Source organism: Gopherus evgoodei, chromosome 9 (assembly GCF_007399415.2).
Source record: "Gopherus evgoodei ecotype Sinaloan lineage chromosome 9, rGopEvg1_v1.p, whole genome shotgun sequence".
NCBI lineage: Eukaryota > Metazoa > Chordata > Testudines > Testudinidae > Gopherus > Gopherus evgoodei.
The window spans coordinates 55,670,873-55,694,616 of NC_044330.1; the positions used below are offsets into that span (position 1 = coordinate 55,670,873).

The window sequence follows — 23,744 nt, forward strand, 5'->3', positions numbered from 1 at the left end:
GTTCTTTGGGGCAGGAGCTGGTTTTTTACTCTGTATTTGTAGCGGCACCAACCATGAATGAGGCCCTGATCTCAGTTAGGTTCCTGCAATGTAATATAAACATAATAACAATACCAGGTGTTCCTGTACCAATGAATCTTCTTGGCCATAAGAGGAAAAAACAGTAAGACCAAAATATTCACTGTTCTTAAGAATGTGCGACTCTGTGTGTCGTGCCTTTCTACCCGAAGCCCAAAGGTTTTTGGTTGTATCTTTGCTAGCTTGCATTTTGCATAAACACGTTACATGAAATATTCCATGAAGTGTTAACACAGCTGCAGACTGCCCCTCTCCTATCTGGCTGTGGGGAAAACAGCAGTGATTGAAGTGCTTGCTTTCCCCCACAGGAGTAACTATGCTTCCATTCTGCTGTTTGGGTGGTGCCAAGTGGCTTTGTCTCTGCATTGAAAGATCACCAGTGGCTATACTAAAATGTCCGGCCAGCATTCTCTAGAAGCTAATTGGAAGGCCTGCAGTGAATGAAAATGCCTTTTATTTTAAAAAAAAAATTAAACAAACATTTTGCTGAGCCCGACTCCAGTGTAGCTGGTGGGCCCCCCTAATCAGCGTGTACAGAGCACTGTGAAATTATACCGCTTGCTGCTGTCGTGGACAAAGGTCTCTCCCAGAGAACAACAGCAGTATCTCATCTTGCCTCAGGAACAGCAGTGTTATTTTTGCTGCTAACTCCTTGTACCTGTGTGTGTGGTGCTGCTATGAGAACTTGCAGGCCAAAGATCACTGAGAAGAATGGGCTGGGTAGAATGGATGGAGTCCAAGTGAGACCTGGAATCCAGTTATTGGCCAGTGTCCAATTAAACCAGATCGAGGAGAGTAGCCAGTCTGGGACTCACCCCTTAGAGGCACCCCAACTTTTTTTGGCACAAATATGAAGGAAATGACAGCATTAAGTGTATTATAAAGCTGCCTGGGTTGGGGAGGCAGGCAGATTTCACCAAGACTCTTTCCCAGCCTTGTGTAGCACAAGCTGCTACAGGGTATGTCTACACTGCAATGGGGAGATGCTAGCTAGACACAAGCTAGCTGAGGTCCCTCTAACACATGCTGTGATCACAACCTCCCCACTGCTGCACAGACATACCCTTAGAGGGGACGTAGCAATCTACAGGCTGGCAGAGTCTTCATGTTTTTGGTGATGTAGGCTCCACTTAACCATATTTGTTTCTACCTGTTAAAAGGGCCTGAGTCCTCACTGTGTCCCTCCACTTCTACACCAGTGTAGCTTCACTGCCATCAATGAGGTGATGCCAGCCAGAAACTGGAATAACGGAGTGGTGGGTCAGGCCTGATAGACTTCTTTCTGATTGCTGCTTTGGAGGGGAGTGAGGAGGGGCAAACAGTCTGATGGTGTAGATGGGGGGAAATGGGTCTGATGTTAGATCTTTGATGGCCTCCTTGAGCCACTTTCATGGCACAAAGGGACTGCAAAGCTGATGGAACTCACCAGATGGGAATAAATTCAGCATAGAGGAATCCCTGAGTGCTTGAAGCCCCCAGCATAGCTGGGAAAAGGGGCCATGAATGGAGTATTTCTCAGCCCCCAGAATGGCCATTTGGGATTTGGGATAATGGGGAACTGGGATTAATTTAGAAAAGACCTGAGGCTTTAGAACTGGGGAGTAGCCAAGGTGATGTAGACTGAGTTCACCCATACCTGAGGATTGGGGTCAGTACCTCTAGTATTCTGGCCATGCATTTCTGAAATACGCTACCAGCTTCCTGCTTTCTACCCTCCAGGAATACTGTCTAGCTACTATTTACAGTCCTATTCTGCTGCCCATCACCACCTCCTACATGTGACCAAATGGCAAGGACATCTTAGAGCAGCAGGCAGAACCAACTCTAGGCACCCAACAAAGCAAGCATGTGCTTGGGATGGCACAATTCCAAGAGTGGCATTTTTTATTTTTATTTTTTGCTTGGGGGTGGTAAAAAAACAGCCCTAGCAGCAGGTGGGAATGCCAATAGTGGCTGAGCTTGCATTCGGTTTACTGCACTGATTCCTTTTCCTTTAATTCCAAGTGTTTAATTTGAGTGGTGGAGTTACCCCTTGGCAGTGCAAGAAGTATGACCATTTTAAGGAGGATCTGATTTCAAAGCCTCAAGAAGAAATGCATCCCTGAGTACTGTAACCAAACCAAACCAAACCACACACTGAGATTTTCCTGCTAGTACTTGATTTCGCCAATATCACATAAAAAAGAGTAATAAGAATTTGAAGCTAAATTCCTCTCCCTCAGTGCTGTAAATCAGTTTCTTCCTATGCACTAAATCCATAAGCTATACCACTCAGCTTGCCAAGACTCAACTGTGGGGCAAAGATTCAAAATGAGGACAATATGGAGAATTCTTAAGATGAGGCAGGATTCACATTCTCAGCAGAAATATGTTTTGCCACTTCCGTTGCATAACCCATTGTTTGAGGGCTGTAATTTAAAATAATATAGAGCAAGACCACCAGCTCTGTACCACATGGAGTAAATTTGGGTCTAGAATTTGGGGTTTCTCTTATAAGTAGACAGTAGCTGAGAGGTATTACACACCTCCATGATGGCCTGGGTTAAGTTGACTATTCACTGAGTAATGAAGCACCTTCTGCATATGATGCCTTCAGTGGCACCCATGTAACCTTTAGGCTGGAATGGTTTGCACAGGTGTTGCTGAAGAAAATGGGGTGGCACAGGTGTAGCTAAGGGTATAAATTTGGCCGGCAGAACCTCTGCCATAGATGGTGATGCTTAAGATGGAAAGAGCCTACCATGACAGTGTGAGTTTGTTGGGTTAGCACTTAGTATGGTTATGCTTTGAGTGTTTCTGTATCAGTTAGTGTCTTAGCTGTTGTGCACAGTGGGAGCTGATCTGTCTTTACTTATATAAAGGTGCTCAAATGGCTTTGTCTGTGGCCACTGAATATTCATTGCAAATCAGGCATTGTTTGGCTGGTTGTGTGTGGCCAGGGTGAAAGTAAAATTGAACTCCTACTAGTATGGGAGCTGACTCTCGGCCCCCTGGAAGGGGAGGGCCCTTGAATGGAAGGGGTGGGGCAGGGGATCAGTGTTCCTCAGCCAGCCCATCCATGCTGCCTGGCCTGCCCCGCCCCAGGCTCCAGCAGCGATTTAAAGGCCTGGGCTCTGGCGATAGTGGCACAGTGGCTGGAACCCTAAGCCCTTTTAAATTGCCAGCCCTGGGGCAGCTGCTCCTTTTGCCCACCCATTGGTGGGCCTGGGGTTGGGTGCACAGGGGGCAATGATGTTAAGCTCTGCAGTGCTTTAAGCAGGGTCCTTAAAGCGCTGCCATGGCAGCACTTTAAAGTCACCTGTATGGGCTGGTACTGTGGCCACTTTTATGGGTATGCCGTACTGGCCTATACTGCCTTACTTTCACCCCTGTGTGTGGCCCTTGCACAAGTGCGTGGTGTAAGCAGCCCGTCTCTCTTCTGAATCCCTTGCACAGGCTCAACCACAGTTATAGCAATGGCACTCTGCAGGTGCAAGCACTGCTGGAGGCTGCTACTTTCCACAGGTGCTAATCCACATCCAGGCCAAAAGATTAGAGCCCCAGTTCTGCAAAGCACTTCAGCACGTACTTAAGGCCCAACCTAACATCAGGGATTTAAGCACCCACTCTAACTGGATTAGGGGTCTTGCTTGATAAGTACAACATAAGTGAATGTCCTGCTGACATGGACTGTAGCTGAGCAGTGGGAACAGAAAGCATTAGTATGTTGGGTCATACCAGTAACCAATCTAGGCTGGGACTATTTTATCACAATCAGCTTCCCATCTCTAAGTGTTGTTCTCTTCCATTATACAGTGTCTAACATCAAACCTCTGAGATTGCTGATGACCTGGCTAGAGGCGATGTGCCCTGTAGTGTGGGCTGATGCTCTTTGCCAGCAGCTGTTGGGGTTCTTTTTGGTTTTTTTATTTTATTTTTCTATTTTAAAGTAGATCGGGGTGAATTTAAATCCATCTATGAAGACTTTTTTTTTTTTTGGCTGCAAATAAAGCAGGAAAAAATGCCCCTTCCAGATAAATAAGGCGTTTGGGCCCTGATCCAGCAAAGCACTTAAGCTCCACATGGGACTCGTTGGTAAAGTTACTCCCTGCACAGTGCAACCTGCTGCTATCTTCATTAATGCAAAAAACATACTTTTGAGGCGCAACACTCCCATCAACCCAGAGTCAGACTTTGCGGGTGTTATGTTGCTTGTTTACTGGAGAGCTATACAGAGGGATACTTAGTCAATTAGTGGAAATACCCCATTTTGTAACAAAGGGTGTGTCTGCCTGGTACCTTCAGACCCACTTGGAGCATTCTGTTTTTGAGACAGACTTGGGGGACTGTGACATAATTTTTTGCCACCCCACCCCACCTAAATACAAGCAACTGGCTCTGAGCCATTTGCACAAGATGCTGATATCCCAAGAGTAACTATCTCCTTGTACAGAGATCGGGCCTGACTCTCACTGCCTTGGACCTATGAAGTCATTTACACAGTTATAAAGTGCCTCAGATGTTAGCTACCTGGTTGGCATAGCTCCACCCTATCCTCCCGGAGGATTAGTAAGTCAGCAGTGTTATTTACCAATGAGGATACTAAGGCAGGAGAGTTAGGTGACATGAGCAAGGTCACAGAGCCAGGTTTAGAGCATTGGAATCCCTTTTTTCTCAGCCTCATGCTCTGTCAACGCTGCCTCTCCTGCTATTGTGGCCAGAGGTTACTGCACTAGGTGTTTCACCAAGAATCTGCCTTGGAGTGGAGCGGAACTTATGCTCACCCTACTGCCCACCTCAGCAGCCTGGCTGCCCTTGCCCTCCACATAGTCATGAATTCATCTGGGGTTCTCCTAAATATCAAGGGAGCTAGGGCCAGGGTCTTTTCAGTCCAAGGCTGAAGCTCTTTAGGGGAAACCAGTGGCTGGCTCTCAGCCCTGGTGATCTATGTTTTCAAGGCTGTAATTGCACGGGGGTTGGGGGGAGAGATTTAAGGAAATCTGAGAGTTTTCTTAGGCCCCTGGAATCAGTGGGGATCCTTGAGTGCACCTCAGTCTCAAATTCAAAACTGCCCCTGTGTTGTTCAGGCAGCGATTCCATACTTAAAGGGGAGTTTCTCACTGGCTGAGCCACTATAACTGATGCTAAATGGCTCCCAATTTAAAATTCAGAGCAGCCCCAGCAGCTCACCCAGAAGTTTATTTACTAAAGTTGGCCAAGTACTGCAAAAAAGAGTTCCTGAGAATTAATTTGACTATTTTAAAGTATTCGCTTTGCTCTGCTCCTCCCTTACTGTCTTTGCTTTCTGCTAACAAGAGTAATCAAAGGTTACTGGCCCAAATGTTCTTGGAAAGCAAATTCTAGTATTCATGGTGGAAGTGTTTGCAAGCTTTTGCAATCATGAAGTGGAAACAATTCCATGTGATTTACCTGACCAATCACAGCTAATCAGTTCTGGTCAAGTTTACATTTGTGAGCTGTCTAAAGTTTAAAAAAAAAATCTTTGTTGACTGTTCATAATGAATGAATATAAAGATATCACAGTCAGCTCATGGATACTTTGCAAGGAGAAAAAAATAGCCAGAGTAGATGGGAGAGTCCAATCTCCCGTCAGTAACAATGGCTAAGTACTTCAAAGGAAGGTGTAAGAAACTCTGCAGGAGGTATAATCTTCCCCTAGGAAAAGCTTTTCCTAATCCAGAGCTTCACTGAAGTGCAGAAGCCCTTCAAAAACCTTTGTTTGTTTTTTTGGTATTAACCATTATAACTTTGGATATTCTTGTTATCTAAATGTCTAATATCTCAATAAATGCTGCTAAAGTGGTATACTCTGGGATATCTTGTTTTATTCACTCAGCTCTGTGTTTAGCACCAGCAGTGCTCCCAATCCTGCCAACTGCTTTGTGCAGGGAGACTCCAGTATCCACTCAGAGCTAGAGTGACCAGATGTCCCGTTTTTAAAGGGACAGTCCTGGTTTTTGGGACTTTTTTCTTATATAGGTGCCTATTACCCTCTCACCCCCTGTCCTGTTTTTTCACAATTGCTATTTGGTCGCACTACTCAGAGCCCCACTGAAGTCAAATGGCTCCTGTGTGGGCACAGGGATCTGGCCACACGAAGCAGTGTGCAGGATCATGTGCAGCTTTATTCACAGGCAGTCTTATCCTTCCCAAGATCACCTCCATCCTAGCACAACGCTTAGGAACAAGCAATTTACAGCTAGGCTGTTTGGTGTGAAGGCACTTGAAGAACACTAAAATAAATCAGACTGCTATTGTGCCGTGGTTTTCTAGGGGATCACTTTGCCAGGTTTTCTCTCCCATGCATGATTGTACACACTGGAAAGCCTCAGGCATCATCTATTGAGTCTGGCATTTTTGAGAAAATATTTAAATTGAAACTCAGCTCCTCCTCCTGAGCAAATGAGAACCTGCCCTTCTCTCCTCCCACTCCTCCCCCTCCCCCCCGCCCCGCAAAGCAGTTTAAATAAATCAGTTCTTTGTGCAAACATAACCCCAGTAAGGTCTCTGAAAGAACAGCTCTCTGGAAATTTACAAACGCAGTTTTTTTGCAAGTGAAAACAAGCAGAGAGCAGAACATGCTAGCCTTGTGTGTGCTGCAAACCTCCCACCTGCTTGAGAGAGAGATTTCTTCCTTTCTCTTGCTCTCTACTTCAAAGTTCCCCTTTGCCAATCTCACCTGCAAGAGACATGAAAGGCAGATTAGCACAAACATAGTCTGCACAACAAGCAGGCATCCCTTCATCCTTTCCCATCTTTTAGGTCTTTATTCTGCTGCCCATTACTGTGATATACTGGTGCCTTTCGTGTTAATAAGATCGGCAATAGCAAAGTCCCTCTTCCTGGAGCCTCTGGCTTTCATTAGGTTATACAAACTCCGCTGGAAAAGGGGATTGAGGGGAGGAGGGGGAGACAAGAGGGTGATTGAGGCTGTGAATATCTTTATGGTGGGAAAGCAATATCAGATATTTTGCAGCACTAGCTAAGGGATCCAACTCTGCACTGGTGTATTTTATGATCGACATGTGTGGGGGAAGAGGGGGAGAGGAAGGGAGGAGAGAGAGCTCCCACCTGTCCCTGGAATGTCATATGTGTGACAGATTTTTACCTATACCTGCCTGAGAGGGGTGGTGTGAGAGCCTGGCTTAGCCTCCCTGTGCCTTTAAAGTTCTCTTTACACACACACAAGAAAAGAGGGAGGAGAAATAAAGTTTCATCATCACTATTCCAGAGAACAGTCTTATAAAAACTTCATGCTCACGCTCACTAAGGCTCACATGCTTGGACAGCTTTCATTTGTGACTTATCAGAATCCAGGCTGGAGGAAAGGAAGGAGAGAGGTTTATATCAACAGACAGCTGAGCACTTCGGCATTTTGGTACACTTCTGATTTACTGGCAAGTTAGGGAAAAGAGAGAGGAAACTAACTGTGTGCATTGGCCTCCAACAGGAATTCTAATCAAACAATGGGAGTTCAGCCTGAAAACAGCAAAGCTCCAGGCGTCAGCAATAGCCCCAAAAGTTGTCGCACCTGTTACCGGAACATCTTTTGCAATATCAAGGTAAGGAGCTTAACTTTGTATTACTTTTCTCCCTTAGATGCTTGGGAGAATGAAGACATGTTCGCTTTTCAAATTTTCACAAGTCTTTTACCAACAGTAGCATTGGTCCTGATTCACACTTTAGCTCCTAAAACTCAGTGCACTTGTTAAAACGCAGCATTTCAAACTCCCTCATCCTCCTGCAATACCAAGTATTAAAAGAAGCTGGCAAGCATGTGGCAGGGCAATGAATGTAGATTTGGGGGTACAGTAGTTCTTGGCACAGTGAATACTCGCAGTATAGTGCAATGCAAGTTTCTTGTTGAGATAGTTGTTCACAGTAAGAGATGCACGGACACATAGGACCAGATTAACAGGTGGGAAAGCTATGCTGATTTACACCACCTATGGATCTGCCCCCCTACTATTTAACCCACAACATGTCTTTTGTTAGGGAATCATTGGGATCATGGTGTGAAAAGAGAACGCTGCCTTAAAATCATATTAGTTTGCTTGGAAAATCTCTGCAAGGACAATTCAGTTGTTAATACGGTTACAAGTGTGAGAGATTTCTCAGCTGGTTTAGTTCTCCCTTGCTGAAGTCGTCAAAGAGGTGGATTCATTACCCTGTAAATAAAGGGTGCAGATGATGTCCACACTGGCAGAGAGGGGTGTTGTTTTTTTAAAATGCCACAGCTAAAACTCTGCTATAGACAAGGTCTAGAGGTGTTAAAACTACAACTTGCCCTGTCTACACTAGCATTTAAAAACATGGTAGCAACCACATTTTGAAACGTACTCTTTTTCCCCATGCGCTTTAGCGCACTCTTTGGGCCAGACCCTAGCTGGTGTAAATGGTGTGACAGGTGTTGCACCAGCTGAGGATCAGGCCCTGCCTATTTTGGTGGTTAGAACTCCCCCTGAGGACATTTTAACTCTTTGCTCCCTCAACCCAAAGTCTAAAAAACTCAACAGCTCCTAGAGAACTGCTGGGAGATCCAATTCCTAAACTAACCATGTGAAGCTTTCTCTATTTCACAGACACATGCCTATATTCTTCTACTGATGTGGGTAGCACAAATGGGAAGGAATAACATGCACTGTGTAAACAGGGAAATAGCCCCGTGTGTGTAAGAGCATGAGCCAGCAGGCGTGTGTGTGAGAGGCGACAGAACAGATCGGGTGGGCAGTATGCAGCTGGCTGCAGGAGTTCGGCATGGCACAGCAGTGGCATCGCTACCTGTAAGATCTGATTCCCCCGTGTAAGTGACCCACTGAGAAGCAAAGCAGCAGACCAGCCATTGATCTCCAGGCTGGCAGCAGTTGTCAGTGCTGGTGCACTCTGCCCCTGGGGCTGGTGACTTCCCACTGGCATCAGATAATAGTTGTTTGTTTACCATCTGATAGTAGCTCTGTAAGGGTTTGTCAGCACTTCCTTTAGGAACTGAACCTTTTACTACAGCAGGTCTCAAACGCCCCAGGCTATGCCAGGCACTGAGCTCCCAGGCACACCTTTTTTTAACCTGATTGTCTTTTTAATCATTTGTTTCCTTTTCCTCTGATGGGCAAAGAACAAGCCCTCTTCTTCCCCCACTACCCCTTCTGAGGGTCTGATGCTTCTTGGGCAGCCCTAAAGCAACACTGGATAAATAAAGTTAGTTAATTTGTACCACCCCTTCTGCTCTCGGTTACACCCGTATAAATCCACAGTAACTCCCCTGAAGTCTTAACCCTGACTTTCAGCTGCATCGGCCGCTTTGGACTGCCTTGCTGTCACAGAGGGGCTCTAACCCCACTGAATGAACTGTGGGGCATTCTCCTGTGGCGCAGAGCTGGCTATGTCACCTCGTCTCCCAGTTGCTGCCAAAAAGGTATGGGACAGGGAAAGGGGCATCTCCAGGGTTCTCTATGCCCTGCTAATCTCTGGCTACCATAATGGTTGAAATGTGGTATGCATGAAGTCATACTAGATGATCAGATGGTCCCTTCTGGCCTTAAACTCTATGAATCTATGAAATGCACCTTGGGCTGTTGGCAGCTGGTCTAATTTAGAGCAGCCTTCAGGTTACTCCAGTTTATATCAGTGACAGACTCAAGGTACAGCCAGCCCAGGATTGGAAGTCTGAAAACCATTCTTAAAAACCACCTGAATTGTGCTGTCCTGAAAAAAGAACAGGAGTACTTGTGGCACCTTAGAGACTAACAAATTTATTTCAGCATAATCATATTTCGTGAGCTACAGCCCACTTCATCGGATTTATAGAATGGAACACACAGACAGGCGTTGCAGTGTGTGGTCCTCAGCAGCAACCCAGGTTTGGGCCCAGGCTTTACTGCAGATTTCTGCAGTTATAACTGACAGCAGAATCTGTTCAATGGGGCAGTATGTACTACTCCTGTTGGCACAAAAGGCTGCTGGATGCCTGGAGAGAGGCAGGAAAAATATCCGAGACCTTAGAAAAATCATTGGTCTCTAGGCTGTTTTAAGGTTGAAAAACTTGTTAGAGTGGAAACAGTTATTTTACAGGATTGTCCCCTAAACATTAATATCCTTCTAATTAGTGTCCACCCAAATCCGACATATCTTCACGAGAGAGACAAGGCAGGTGAGGGAATATCTTGTATTGGACCAACTTCTGTTGGTGGAAGGGACAATCTTTGGCGTTTCACAGAGCTCTTCTTCAGGTCTGGGTAGCTCGAAAGCTTGTCTCTTCTGACAGCAGAAGTTCTTCCAGTAAAATATATTACCTCACCCACCTTGTGTCTTTGATATCCTGGGACCATCCCAGCTACAACAACACTGCAAGCAGCAGATCTTCCTTGTGTTTTGAACAGTAATTTCTGCACCATACTGCTCCATTCACAATGGCTTGGGTGTGATGGACCCAGGAACCTTCTGTCAGTGGAGCTTCTTTTAGCTGATTTGTGCAAAGATTCAGGGTACTATTTGACCCCTTGCTAAGCCTAGATAACCAGGTAGCATGCCTTTTTTCACCTCCAGCTTGCTAGGAAGCTCTGTCCCTTCCTCCTGGTTGAGGGCCTGAACACAGTGATCCAGGCATTGGTCACCACCAGGCTGGATCAGTGTAACTCATTGTATCTGAATCTGAATGTGAAGATGATACAAAGGGTTCAGCTTGTACAGAATGTTACTGCCCACTGTCTACATGGCTCAGGCCATGGTGAGTACATCAGGCTCATGTTCACGTCCCTCCGCTGGTTCCCAGTCAGCTTCCAACACCAATTTAAAGCCTTAGTCCTATTCTTCAAAGCTATTAATGGATCAAGCCCCAGCTATACCAAAGGCCAATTTTGATCTTTGAACCACCACAGCTACTGTACACCTCTGGAGCAATGCAGAACCTAAAGCCCAGGAGGAAGCACGTGAGAGCTCGGAGCAAAGCATTCTCTGTTGATCTCGCAAATCCAAAGTCTGACCATCTTTAGTAAATGTTGTAAGGCCTTTCTCTTTCGCTTTCTACCATAAGCGACACTGAGTAGATGAACCACTCCTTTTAGTACCCTCCCTGCCAGTGTTGCAAAGAAGTCTTTGAATAAGTTAGTCAGACCTGTTAGCATTTACAAATGAAGAAACAGTGAACTAAAAGAGTTATTAGTATTCTTATTAGCTATTTCTCTGCCTTGTAAACATGTATAAAAGTTAATGCTTTTTACAATACAGAGAAATAGCTAAGCCTTTGTGAGACACTATATTGTGCATATACATTTTCTCCAAGCATCTTAACTAACCAGAAATACTGAGATTGTCTCTGTCTATAGAGATGGGATGGAAGTCTGGGTCAAAAATGATTGCCCCTGAGGTTGAAAAGTGACTGACAACCAGTGGCCACCAATGCCCTCTGTCAAAAGATGTTGTGGCAAATGCAACAGGAATGGATGGGAGCATTATTGTGCCATGAGGATTTCATCTTTAACCCAAGAGCAATAGTTTGACTGGCAGAGTAGCTCCCCAGTTTATAAAGCATTCTACCCCTTATTTAAAAGATACATGCTGGCACTACAAATAATGTATTAAATAAGTAGCTGGTTCTGTACCAATAGTCACTTGGGCTCTGCACAGAAACAATTACATGATCAGGGCATCAATGAATAAAGCTAAGTGTCCTCATATAAACAATAGCAAGTGCTGAACACTGCTGTAGTTCCAATACACCAAAATTGCTAAGGGGCACAACCCCATACTCTTGGTGTCCCTAAACCTCCGACTGCCAGAAGCTGAGACTGAATGTCCTGTTCTGCCATTCCCTCTGAAGGATCTGGCACTGGCCACTCTTGGAAGACAGGATACTGGGCTAGATGAGCCACTGGTCTGACCCAGTGTGGCCGTTCTAACTACGCACGCCAGGTACTGATAATGAAGCCCATATTTATTAGAGGTGGCAGTATTCACAGGCCAGCATTTCCAAAGTACCTTGCTCGAGACCGATTCCCAAAATAACAAACACAGCTTTTTAAAACACAGCATCCTGTTCCCTGCCTCCCTTAATCTACTGTCGAGGGAGCTCCCAGTATGACCCAGTCATTCTGAGGTGGGACGGGCTGTGCAGCTACTCTGTGTGGTTGCAGTTAAAGGGGTCTAGCTCTCCTTAATCTCTGTGTTTGGAAATACGATAGTTAGCCAAAGTCCTGAGCAATCTCACCTGCTGCTTTGTTGTCTTGACCTGGAGAATTGTGGGTAAGAGGAAGCAAGGCGAAGCTCTGGGTGTCAAGCGGAACCAGCTGTTGCTGATAGAATGAAAAGAAAGATTTGAACACAACAGCTCTCTGTGTCAGGCTGCTTCTAATGTCCTGCAAGGTCCTTGCAGATCAGGGTAGGATGGGGGACTTTTCCTGTTATGGATGGATTAGAAAGCATCATTGAGGAAGCTGGGGGAATAGGGTGAGAGCAGGGCTTGAGAAAGGTCTTGTGGATGACACGTCCATGGTTTGTGATTGCTCCTACATTAATAACTGTCCTGGCATATAACTGTGCTCTGGCCCCCCAGCCTTTGAGGGGTCCCCCTTTGCACCTTACTGTAAGTGGTGTTGGTCCCTTAGGGTGTAGCAGTTACTCCCCCTTATTATTTATTAGTGTCACTATATTTAAATTATAGCAGCACCGAGAGGCCCCAACTAAGAGCAGCCTAACAGGAGATAGTCTCTGCTCTGAAGAGTTTACAGTCTGAGTAGATAACACAGTTGCAAAGATAGGGAGGGGAAACTGAGGTACAGAAAGACGAAGTGACTTGCCTGAGGTCTCACAGCAGGTCACTGGCACAGCAAGGAACAGAGCCTCAGTTTTCTGAGTCCCAGTCCAATGCCTTAACTGCTAGACCATGCTGCCTCTCATCGCCCTACTGATGTTCATTCCATCCTTTTAAACAGCAATTGAAAACTATTTGAGCAGTCATTTTCTATTTAAATTGCCCCTGCACCGTGTGGCAAACAGTTTGGCACCTTTTTATTGTGGTTTATTTACTTTATCTTATTTAGTTTATGGTGTTTTAATTAGCATTGTCCATGCAGTGCCCCAAGAACTATGGTGGGCCAGGACACTGTGTACACAAAACAGTTATTAACTTAGATGGACAGGTCTGTGCTCAGTGAGCACTGCAACTGAGTGTTTTCCTTTATTGTGTCAAGTGTTTTAAATGCTTTGTGGAGTTAAATAACAGAGCTCCAAAGTGAAAGTAAAAAAACAGAGAAAGCAAGAAATTCGGAGACATGGGCAAAGCGAAAGGAGACGTTTTCAGATGGACCTTGAAACTAGCTGGAGATTCAGGAAAGCGGTGTCTAGTGGTCAAGGCTGCTGAAGTACCATTATATTCTCAATCCATTGAGACTGCATAATGGGAAAGAGAGAAGGTCTGAGCGAGATGGTGGGAGGAGACATAATGATGTAGGTAGAAGCAAATCCACGGAGAGCCTAAACACCAAGGAGAGCATCCTGAAATGAGCTGGAAGAAAGTGGAGTCATTTGAACGTATCTGTGATGAGGTCATGCTTCTCTGTCCACCTGTGAAAGTGGTCAGTGGCACTCTGTTCATGCTGCCATCTGGAGAACAAGAGATGCCAACAAAATGGAGCTGACATAATCTGGGCAGGGTGAGATGGAAACATGGAGGAGGATGCCAACAGAAGTGGAGTTGAGGTAAAGGCAGTGCTGTACATAAACAACAATAGCAGCAATAGGAAAATCTGCTGATACTGGAAATGTGGGAGGAGAAGGCAAAGCCAGGTTCAAGGCTCACTTCAAGTTTCTTTTGATGCTGGAGACCCCACGCTATCCAAGTCCAGGAGGGGAATGGAGGAAAAAAGTGGGATCTCTTAAGCTCTTGCTTAAGAGTAACACTTCAGTTTTTCAGGGAACTTGAGGAAGTTATGATGAAGACACAGGTCATCAGAGGTGTAGAAATATATATGTATGGTGGAGTTGCCTCAGCCTAAAGCCATTTGATGAGAGAGAGAAGATGGATGGGAAATAGCACAGGATCAAAATGGGCTCATGGGACTCTACCAAAGAGGGCTGTGGTACAGAACAATTACTACCACCAAAGAAAAGAGGGCAGGAATGGAACATTGACAGGAAGGAGACAGTGACACCTGCATGGATCTGTAGGAGGTCCAGGGAGGACTTCAGACTGCTGAAGGCTCAAGAAGAAGAATGAACCCCTGGTCCTTGGAGAAAATCAGTTTGTGTGCCAGGGCTAGAGCAGAGAAACATACTGGTGCTGCTGTGGTGGTTGGAGAGATGAGGGCTACTCTCTTAGGAAATTAGCAGAGGTAGGAAAGGCGGTAGCTAAGATGTCAGGTGAAGTGTTTCAGGATCTAGGGAGGGTTTTTTAAAAAGGGAGCAAAGTGCAGTAGGGAACTAGGAGAGAAAGGGAGGGTCTGGGAAGATGGGTTTTGAGGGACTGTCTTATGTCAGAAATGTCTGAGGGACAATGCCATTGTTTGGAAGGAGAGGGAGAAAACAGTAGGTGAGATGCGTGGGAGCAGCGCTTCTGTTTATCCATAAACATGTGGGGAGTTCATAAGAAAAGGTGAAGGAGGGACTCACAGGGCCTGGTTCCCAATCACTCCTTCACACTGCTCTGGCAGTGTTAATTCTGTATGGCTACTGTAAGGCCCCCTTGAGCTACCAGAGTAGGATAAATCTAATTAACATGGTCCAAGAGCTATAAACAAGAATCAGGCCCACAGCATCCATAATAAAGAAAAAAAATACTTCTGTATATTTAGTGCCAGTTCTGCCATCCTTACTCATGCTGGGCAGTGCCTTACTCCAAAAGTAGTGCCCCTGAGTTCAGAGGGAGTACTCCTGGAGTGAGCTGCTACTCCCATGAGCAGAGATGGCAGAGTCTGACCCTTACTGCCTTTATGGTATTGCAGCTATGAAAGGGACTATCCATGCTGCCATTTTATTGTAATGACTTGAGCTGGGATTTACCAAGCTGCCCAGCTCTCCTTGGAATTCAGTGGGATTTGAGCTCCTAACTCCCCAATCTATTCTATATAGGTTCTTACGCTGCAGTCATCACTATAGTATATCTGAGTGCCTTCCAGACATGCATTAAGCAATGTGACTAACACCTGGCATGTGTTTGCGCTCTGATCCTTTCCCCAGGGGAAGAAGCCCACGCAGTGGAACATCTTGTTTTGTGAATGTTTTAATAATATGTGAATATATACATACAAGTTGCTATCTGTTCCTGGTCCCTCTGAAGTAAATGGGTGTTTTGCCATTTACTTCAATGGGACCAAAGATTTAATGAAAGAAATGTGTTCTATAAACATAGCCATTATCCTGTCATGCTGTGGAACTCTGTTTAAAAAGTTGTTGCAATGCACTCTGCCTGTTATTTACCTGATGAAATATCAGTAGAAGAACAAAATATTAACAAAATCATTGGCACCTGCTCAGTAGATAGTTTGATTTCAGGCTGGTGGCCAGGAAGAGATGTCGTGGTGGAGGAGATGTCATGACAAATTAGAGAGATCACAGTTTTAAAGAAGGAAGCAAATCCCTTGTACTTGGCCAGGAAATGCTGAGAAACATGTATGAGCTGGATAGGCGGAGAAGGGGATTAATGTGAAGGAAGAGAAAGCAAGTGAGGGAGAGGGAGATTTTGCATTGCTGAGAGCATCCCTTTGTATGTGAACAGATTTCCTAGTGGCTATCGTGATGGGATGTGTGTGTATTTTTTATAAAGCTCAACTCATGCTTGTAATGTTCTGGAGCTGGTGTGAACTACAGGTGGTTTTTTGATAGGAACAGATTGGTAAAAGGCAAAGAGTTGGACAGCACCATAAGTAAGAGAACTGTAGGAGAAGGGTCAAGAAAGGAGGGATCCAGAGAGCAAGCCAAGATGAAAAGTTTAGTGGGATCAGGTTGCTAGGAGCAGTGAAACAGGGTAATTTTATGAGGGGTGAGGTGGTTCAGTGCCCAAACTTAACCAAGGAGTGGTCAGTGTAGATAAGATTATGAGCAGAATGGAAGAGGAGTGTTGCTGATAGTGAGACCTAGGGTATGACCTGGCATATGGGTGTGAGGGGGAGAGGCTGTGTAAGATTGTGGGTCAAGGAAAGCAAAGGGGATCTTAAGCTCTGGAGGAAGCTGATATCAGATACGGGCCATGTCGTGGAGAGAAGAGAGCTCATAAACATAATGAAAGTGCAAGGACCAAACCACATGGCAAGAAAATAAACTTTTGTGGTAATGAAGACTGCAAAGTAAAATGACAAGCTGAAGCCATTAGAGAGAGAGCCTGAACTGTGGAAATATCAAGCACTGGGGGAAATTCTACTGGCCAAGCAAATGGTGACATCTAGGTAGATGAGACCTTGATCAGACCATCTGGCTAGAAAATGTGTCAATAGCACTTGATGTTGTTGCTATAATTACATGTTCATGTTTCAGTAGCAGCCAGAGGCTTCACTCCCCCTTGTTCAAACACATAGCTTCAAAGAACTTGCAATCTAAGCTCAGTGAGTTGTGGTAGAACAGACCATGGTAACTATTCGCTGGGCTAAGGTGGTGAAATGTTCTGTCGCACTGAGGAATGGCAGAAACCGCTCCACAGTTTATACTAGATACTAATGTAACTGTTATATGAAAGAGTGGGCATACTTACATCTGTGTTCTGCATAAAATGTGCAGTGAATGTTAATAACATCACCACTGAGGGACATCTCAACTCATGATCCCTTCTGATTCATGCCTCTTTGAAAGAGAGAGGTCCCATCTAGTCTTCAAAAATCAACAGTGTTGGGGAACATGGTTGAAATTCAGTTCCATCTTGCAGTGTGGAACCAGATTCTTTTAATCATGTCTGTGACTTGTGCCACAGGGTCAGAGAAAAAACAACGAGGAATCCTTGTGGCACCTTAGAGATTAACAAATGTATTTGGGCATAAGCTTTCATAGGCTAGAGCCCACTTCATCAGATGCATGAAGTGAAAAATACAGGAGCAGGTATAAATACATGAAAGGATGGGGGTGCTTTACCAAGTGTGAGGTTAGTCTAATGTGATAAATCAATTAACAGCAGGATACCAAGGGAGGAAAAAAAACTTCTGAAGTGATAAGAGAGTGGCCCATTACAGGCAGTTGACAAGAAGGTGTAAGTAACAGTAGGGAGAAATTAGTATTGGGGAAATTAAGTTTAGGTTTTGTAATGACCCAACCACTCCCAGTCTTTATTCAGGCCTAATCTGATGGCATCCAGTTTGCAAATTAATTCTAGTTCTGCAGTTTCACTTTGGAGTCTGTTTCTGAAGTTTTTTGTTGAAGAATTGCCAATTTTAGGTCTGTTATTGAGTGACCAAAGAGATTAAAGTGTTTTTGAATGTTATTCTTCCTGATGTCAGATTTGTGTCCATTTATTCTTTTGCGTAGAGACTGTCTGGTTTGGCCAATGTACATGGTAGAGGGGCATTGCTGGCACATGATGGCATATATCACATTGGTAGATGTGCAGGTGAACAAGCCCCGGATGGTATAGCTGATGTAGTTAGGTCCTATGATGGTGTCCCTTGAATAGATATGTTGTCAGAGTTGGCACTGGGATTTGTATCAGGATTTGGCTCCTGGGTTGGGTGTTCTTGTTGTGTGGTGTGTAGTTGCTGGTGAGCATTTGTTTCAGGTTGGCGGAGGGCTGTCTGTAGGCAAGGACTGGCCTGTCTCCCAAGGTCTGTGAGAGTGAGGGTTGTAGGTTGTAGATCCTTGATGATGCACTGGAGAGGATTTAGTTGGGGGATGTAGGTGGCGGCTAGTGGTGTTCTGTTACTTTCTTTGTTGGGCCTGTCTTGTAGTAGGTAACTTCTTGGTACCCTTCTGGCTTTGTCGGTCTGTTTCTTCACTTCACCAGGTGGGTACTGCACTTTTAAGAATGCTTGATAGAGATTCTATAGGTGTTTGTCTCTGCCTGAGGGATCGAATCAAATGCAGTTGTATCTTAGAGCTTGGCTGTAGACAACAGATCATGTGGTGTGGTCTGGATGAAAGCTGGAGGCATGTAGGTAAGTATAGCTGTCAGTAGGTTTCTGGTATAGGGTGCTGTTTATGTGACCATTGCTTATTAGCACTGTAGTGTCTAGGAAGTGGACCTCTTGTGTGGACTGGTACAGGCTGAGGTTGATGGTAGGGTGGAAATCGTTGAAATCTTGCTGGAATGCCTCCTTCCCATGAGTCCAGATGATGAAGATGTCATCATAGGACCTAACCACACCAGTCACACCATCCAGGGCTTGTTCACCTGCACATCTACCAATGTGATATATGTCATCATGTGCCAGCAATGCCCCTCTGCCATGTACATTGGCCAAACCGAACAGTCTCTAGGCAAAAGAATAAATGGACACAAATCTGACATCAGGAAGCATAACATTCAAAAACACTTTAATCTCTATGGTAACTCAATAACAGACCTAAAATTGGCAATTCTTCAACAAAAAACTTCAGAAACAGACTCCAATGTGAAACTGCAGAAGTGGAATTAATTTGCAAACTGGATACCATCAAATTAGGCCTGAATAAAGACTGGGAGTGGTTGGTCATTACAAAACCTAAATTTAATTTCCCCAATACTAATTTCTCCCTACTGTTACTCACACCTTCTTGTCAACTGCCTGTAATAGGCCACTCTCTTATCACTTCAGAAGTTTTTTTTTTCCTCCCTTGGTATCCTGCTGTTAATTGATTTATCACATTATATTGACCTCACACTTGGTAAAGCACCCCCATCCTTTCATGTATTTATACCTGCTCCTGTATTTTTCACTTCATGCATCTGATGAAGTGGGCTCTAGCCTACAAAAGTTTAGGCCTAAATAAATTTGTTAGTCTCTAAGGTGCCACAAGTACTCCTTGTTGTTTTTGCTGATACAGACTAACACGGCTGCCACTCTGAAAAGAGTCAGAGAAAACTCTGGAGTATGATTTCTTTAGCTCTTTGAAGAGATGCAGGTCCAGATCTAGTCAGCCCCCAAAAGTTCAGTTGGTACTGGAGCTGGTGTTGGTGATTCATTAGGAACCCATCTGGACTGAGAAGAGCCCCAACATAGACTAGTGCAGGCAGGCACTCTGCAACCAGTTCTGTCAGGCCTTAATTCAGGAAAGTTTCCCTGTTCAGTGAGGTACTTGACTGGTGTGGGTTTAACTTTAAGCATGTGCAGACATACTTTCCTGAATCAGCGCCTCAGTGAGGGTACGTCTACACTAAGGGATTATTCCGATTTTCCATAAACCGGTTTTATAAAACAGATTGTATAAAGTCGAGTGCATGCAGCCACACTAAGCACATTAATTCAGCGGTGTGCGTCCATGGTCCGAGGCTAGCGTCGATTTCCGGAGCGTTGCACTGTGGGTAGCTATTCCATAGCTATCCCATAGTTCCCACAGTCTCTCCCGCCCCTTAGAATTCTGGGTTGAGAGCCCAGTGGCTGATGGGGCAAAAATCATTGTCGTGGTAGTTCTGGGTAAATGTTGTCAGTCATTCCTTCCTCCGGGAAAGCAACGGCAGACAATCATTTCGCGCCTTTTTTCCCTGGATTGCCCTGGCAGACGCCATAGCACAGCAACCATGGAGCCCGTTCAGCTTTTTTTTTTTTTTTACAGTTACCGTATGTGTACTGGATGCCGCGGACAGAGGCGATACTCCAGCGCTACACAGCAGCATTCATTTGCTTTTGCATGATAGCAGAGACGGTTACCAGTCGTTCTGTACCGTCTGCTGCCAGTGTAAATTGGCAATGAGATGACGGTTATCTGTCTTTCTGTACCGTCTGCTGCTATCATGGGTGCCCCTGGCTGAGATCAGCCGGGGGTGTAAAAGCAAAACTGAGAATGACTCCCCGAGTTAATCCCTCCTTTATGGTTTCTAAAAATAGAGTCAGTCCTGCCTAAGCAGCAAAGAGTCCTGTGGCACCTTATAGACTAACAGACGTTTGGGAGCATGAGCTTTCGTGGGTGAATACACACTTCTTCAGATGCATGCATCTGACGAAGTGGGTATTCACCCACAAAAGCTCATGCTCCAAAACGTCTGTTAGTCTATAAGGTGCCACAGGACTCTCTGCTGCTTTTACAGATCCAGACTAACACGGCTTCCCCTCTGATACCAGTTCTGCCTAGAATATGGGGCAAATGTACTAGAGAACCAGTGTATCAGAGAGCACAGCTGCTCCGTTTCAGATCCCGCAGAAATGATGAGCTACATGCCATTCACGGGGGGGTGCCCCTGCAACAACCCCACCTGCTGCTTCCCTTCTCCTCCAACCTTCCTGGGCTACCGTGGCAGTGTCCCCCCCATTTGTGTCATGAAGTTATAAAGAATGCAGGAATAAGAAACAGTGACTTGTTAGTGAGATAAAATGAGGGAGGAGGCAGCCTCCAGGTGCTATGACAGTCCAGGCAGGACATTAAGCGGTGCGGAGGAGAGGAGCCCAGCATGCTGCTGCTATGATAGTCCAGGCAGTACAGAATCTTTTCTTTACACAGGAAAGGGAGGGGGCTGATGGAGCTCAGCCCCCAGTTGCTATGATGAGGATGGTTACCAGCCGTTCTGTCCCATCTACTGGGAATAACCAGGAATCATTCCTATTTTTACCCAGGCACCCCCAGCCGACCTCACCTGAGGCAAGCCAGGAGCATTCACAGGCTGATGGTGCCAACTGGTATCAGTCATATTTTACCGTCTGCCACCAGGGAGGGGAGAGGAGCAGATACTGCTCTTCACTGCTGCAGCATCGCGTCTACCAGCAGCATTCAGTAGACATAGGGTGACATTGAAAGAATTCAAGAAACACTTTCTTTCCCTTTCCTTTCATGTGGTGGGGGAGTAAATTCATGATCTATTCCCTGAACCATGCCGGACAATGTGTTTGAACCTACAGGCACTGGGAGCTCAGCCAAGAATGCAAATACTTTTCGGAGACTGCTGGGGACTATGGGATAGCTGGAGTCCTCAGTACTCCCTCCCTCCCTCCATGAGCGTCCGTTTGAGTCTCTGGCTTCCCGTTACACTTGTCACGCAGCACTGTGTAACCTGTAGATTTTTTTTCAAACGCTTTGGCATTTCATCTTCTGTAACAGAGCTCTGATAGAACAGATTTGTCTCCCCATACAGCAATCAGATCCAGTATCTCCCATACGGTCCATGCTGGAGCTCTTTTTGGATTTGGGACTGCATCGCCACCCGTGCTGATCAGAGCTCCAAGTTGGGCAAACAGGAAATGAAAATCAAAATTTCGCGGGGCTTTTCCTGTTTACCTGGCCACTGCATCCGAGTTTAGATTGCTGTTCAGAGCAGTCACAGTGGTGCACTGTGAGATACTGCCTGGAGGCCAATACTGTCAATTTGCGGCCACACTAACCCTAATCCGATATGGCAATACCGATTTTAGCGCTACTCCTCTCGTTGGGGAGGAGTACAGAAACCGATTTAAAGAGCCCTTTATATCGATATAAAGGGCCTCGTAGTGTGGACGGGTACAGCGGTAATCGGTTTAACGCTGCTAAAATCTGTTTAAACGCGTAGTGTAGACCAGGCCTGAGTATCAACAACAGCCCATGCTCTTCAAAATGAAGATCTCAGTGTCTGTTAGAGACGGATCCAAACTAAACTTCAGATCTGAACATCCCCAGCCTTGGAGAGGTTTGAAATCTGGATCTGAAATTTGAGGCTTGGGCCCAGTACTTCCCTGTAACATCTCGATAGGACAAGTGAGCACAGTAGCACTTCCACCTATAGTTCTGCCAATGCCCCCAGTTCTCGCCTAGTGGGAGCAGCATGTAGCACTGTTCTGGAAAAGCACAGGCACACTTGAGTTATTGATTAGCCCAAAAAAGGACAAATATCTTTGCATTTGAAGTGTGACTTCAGGAAAATATGGATTATTCAGCAATAGGAAAACCTTATCAGTACTAATAATACTGCCAAGAGGATGGGCAAGATGGTCTTTAAAATCAGTTAAACAGATTTTGTCTATTTTAGTTTCTTATATTAGAAATAAAAACTAAATGCCAAATTCTGTCCTTGGTTTCTATTGACTGTAGTGAGATCCACAAGTGTGAAGGGCAATTTGCCTCCCCGCCCCAATGTACACGGTTTACTAGGGAGCCAGACTGTCCCTCATGATGATTTGTAATGTAATTTGCATGCCAGTGCAAATGACTGTTTGTTTGTAGCAGGCCTGAGAGAGGTCCCTGCTGGAGTGGCTGTGAACTCCTGCCCAAGCAGCATTGCTGCAGCGTTCCTGCCTCCTCCTTGGACAACCAAACATTGTAAGTGAATGTTGGTTGGTACAAAGTGACAAGCCAGTGAAGATGACATCAAAAACAAAAACCAGTGGGCTTTGGCTGTGAAAGCTTGACATACTGGTGCACCTGTCTGTGTGTTTGTCAAGTTTCGTCTTACAAAGAAGAGTTCATTTCCTTCTGTGTTTGACAGTTTGGACACCTTATGACTCAGTCCATTGTACATGGAAAGGTTCCCTTGGTGTATTAAGCAGTGACTTGTAAAGACGGATTCCAAAGGAACTGACTCTTTCTTGTTTCTGCCGTTTTGCTGCTCATTAGTGGTATATAAAGATGGCCTTATCAAATTTGTATGTAAAGGTTTCCATTGTTTATCTTAGAAATCTTAGGAATATCAAGTTCTTCTATTCTGGTTTTTACTGGAGAACTCTTTGGAGGAGCAGGGAAATTTTTCAGCTCTGTTAGAGAGAAGACAATTTTGCACCTTTCAGAGAAAGCTTTTCTCCCAAGAGTTGGTGAGGCATTTGAGTTAAACAGAGTATAACATACACAGACCATGAAGAGTGTTTTACGCATCTGACTAAACATTATTATTTGTAAATGGTAGTGCCTAGAGGTCCCATCCAAGATCATGGCCTCACTGTGCTATAGACAGGTAGTAAGGGACAGTCCCCACCCTAAAGATCTTACAGTCTAAATAGACAAGACCAAGGTTGAGAGGGGAAACAGAGCTGAAGTGATGTGCCCAAGGTCAAATGGCAAGTCAGTAGCAGAGCTGGGACCAGACTGTGAGTTTCCTGATGTCCACCAAGGTTCCCTATTCATTAAACCGTGCTGACTTTACACAGCCATTCCCCATGCAAGTTTCGGATCTTTGGCTACCGTCATCACATTAGGCTTCCAGCAAAAATGGAGATGTCAAGACCTGTTATTTCTAATGTAAAAAACCAAGTCTATTACTTTTTTAAAAAGGCAGCAGTTTGAGGCCTCCTTTATGCATTGGAAATAAGCAAAGCAAGAAAGGGACAAACCCTGTTTTGTTTTGGAGTTCCACCTTTTATGTGACAGCTTGTCACTTTGGCGGTGAGAACACTGCTCTGCAGGCTGACCCAGGCCCACTGCAGGCAACAGAACTATTCACCATGCCTTTCTTGGTCCCACAGAGTACACGTGAATCTAGACAGGCACCAATGGATACTGACTATGGAACCCCAGTGAAAGAGCACAGAATACTAAGTAGCAACAACAAAAGCACACCTTCCCCACCCACCCTGGACTGACTGGGCTGCATGAGCAATGAATTACCTGTGAACAGCAAAGCTGATAGTTCTCTCCAAAACGGGAACCATCCGAATCACTGCAGCTTT

At 45.2% G+C, this 23,744-nt stretch overlaps 1 protein-coding gene across 4 annotated transcripts in view; it reads left to right on the plus strand.

The window, feature by feature from the left end:
* Positions 1-23,744, plus strand: part of SLCO2A1 (solute carrier organic anion transporter family member 2A1) — a 108,229-nt gene that overhangs the window by 18,935 nt on the left and 65,550 nt on the right. For 3 of the 4 annotated variants that reach the window (XM_030574700.1, XM_030574701.1, XM_030574702.1), the window contains one exon: positions 7,529-7,640. In XM_030574700.1, the coding sequence (XP_030430560.1) occupies positions 7,529-7,640 (112 nt within the window). Of the gene's footprint in view, positions 1-7,318; positions 7,419-7,528; positions 7,641-23,744 lie in introns of those variants that run through there. The other variant, XM_030574703.1, reaches the window with a different exon arrangement.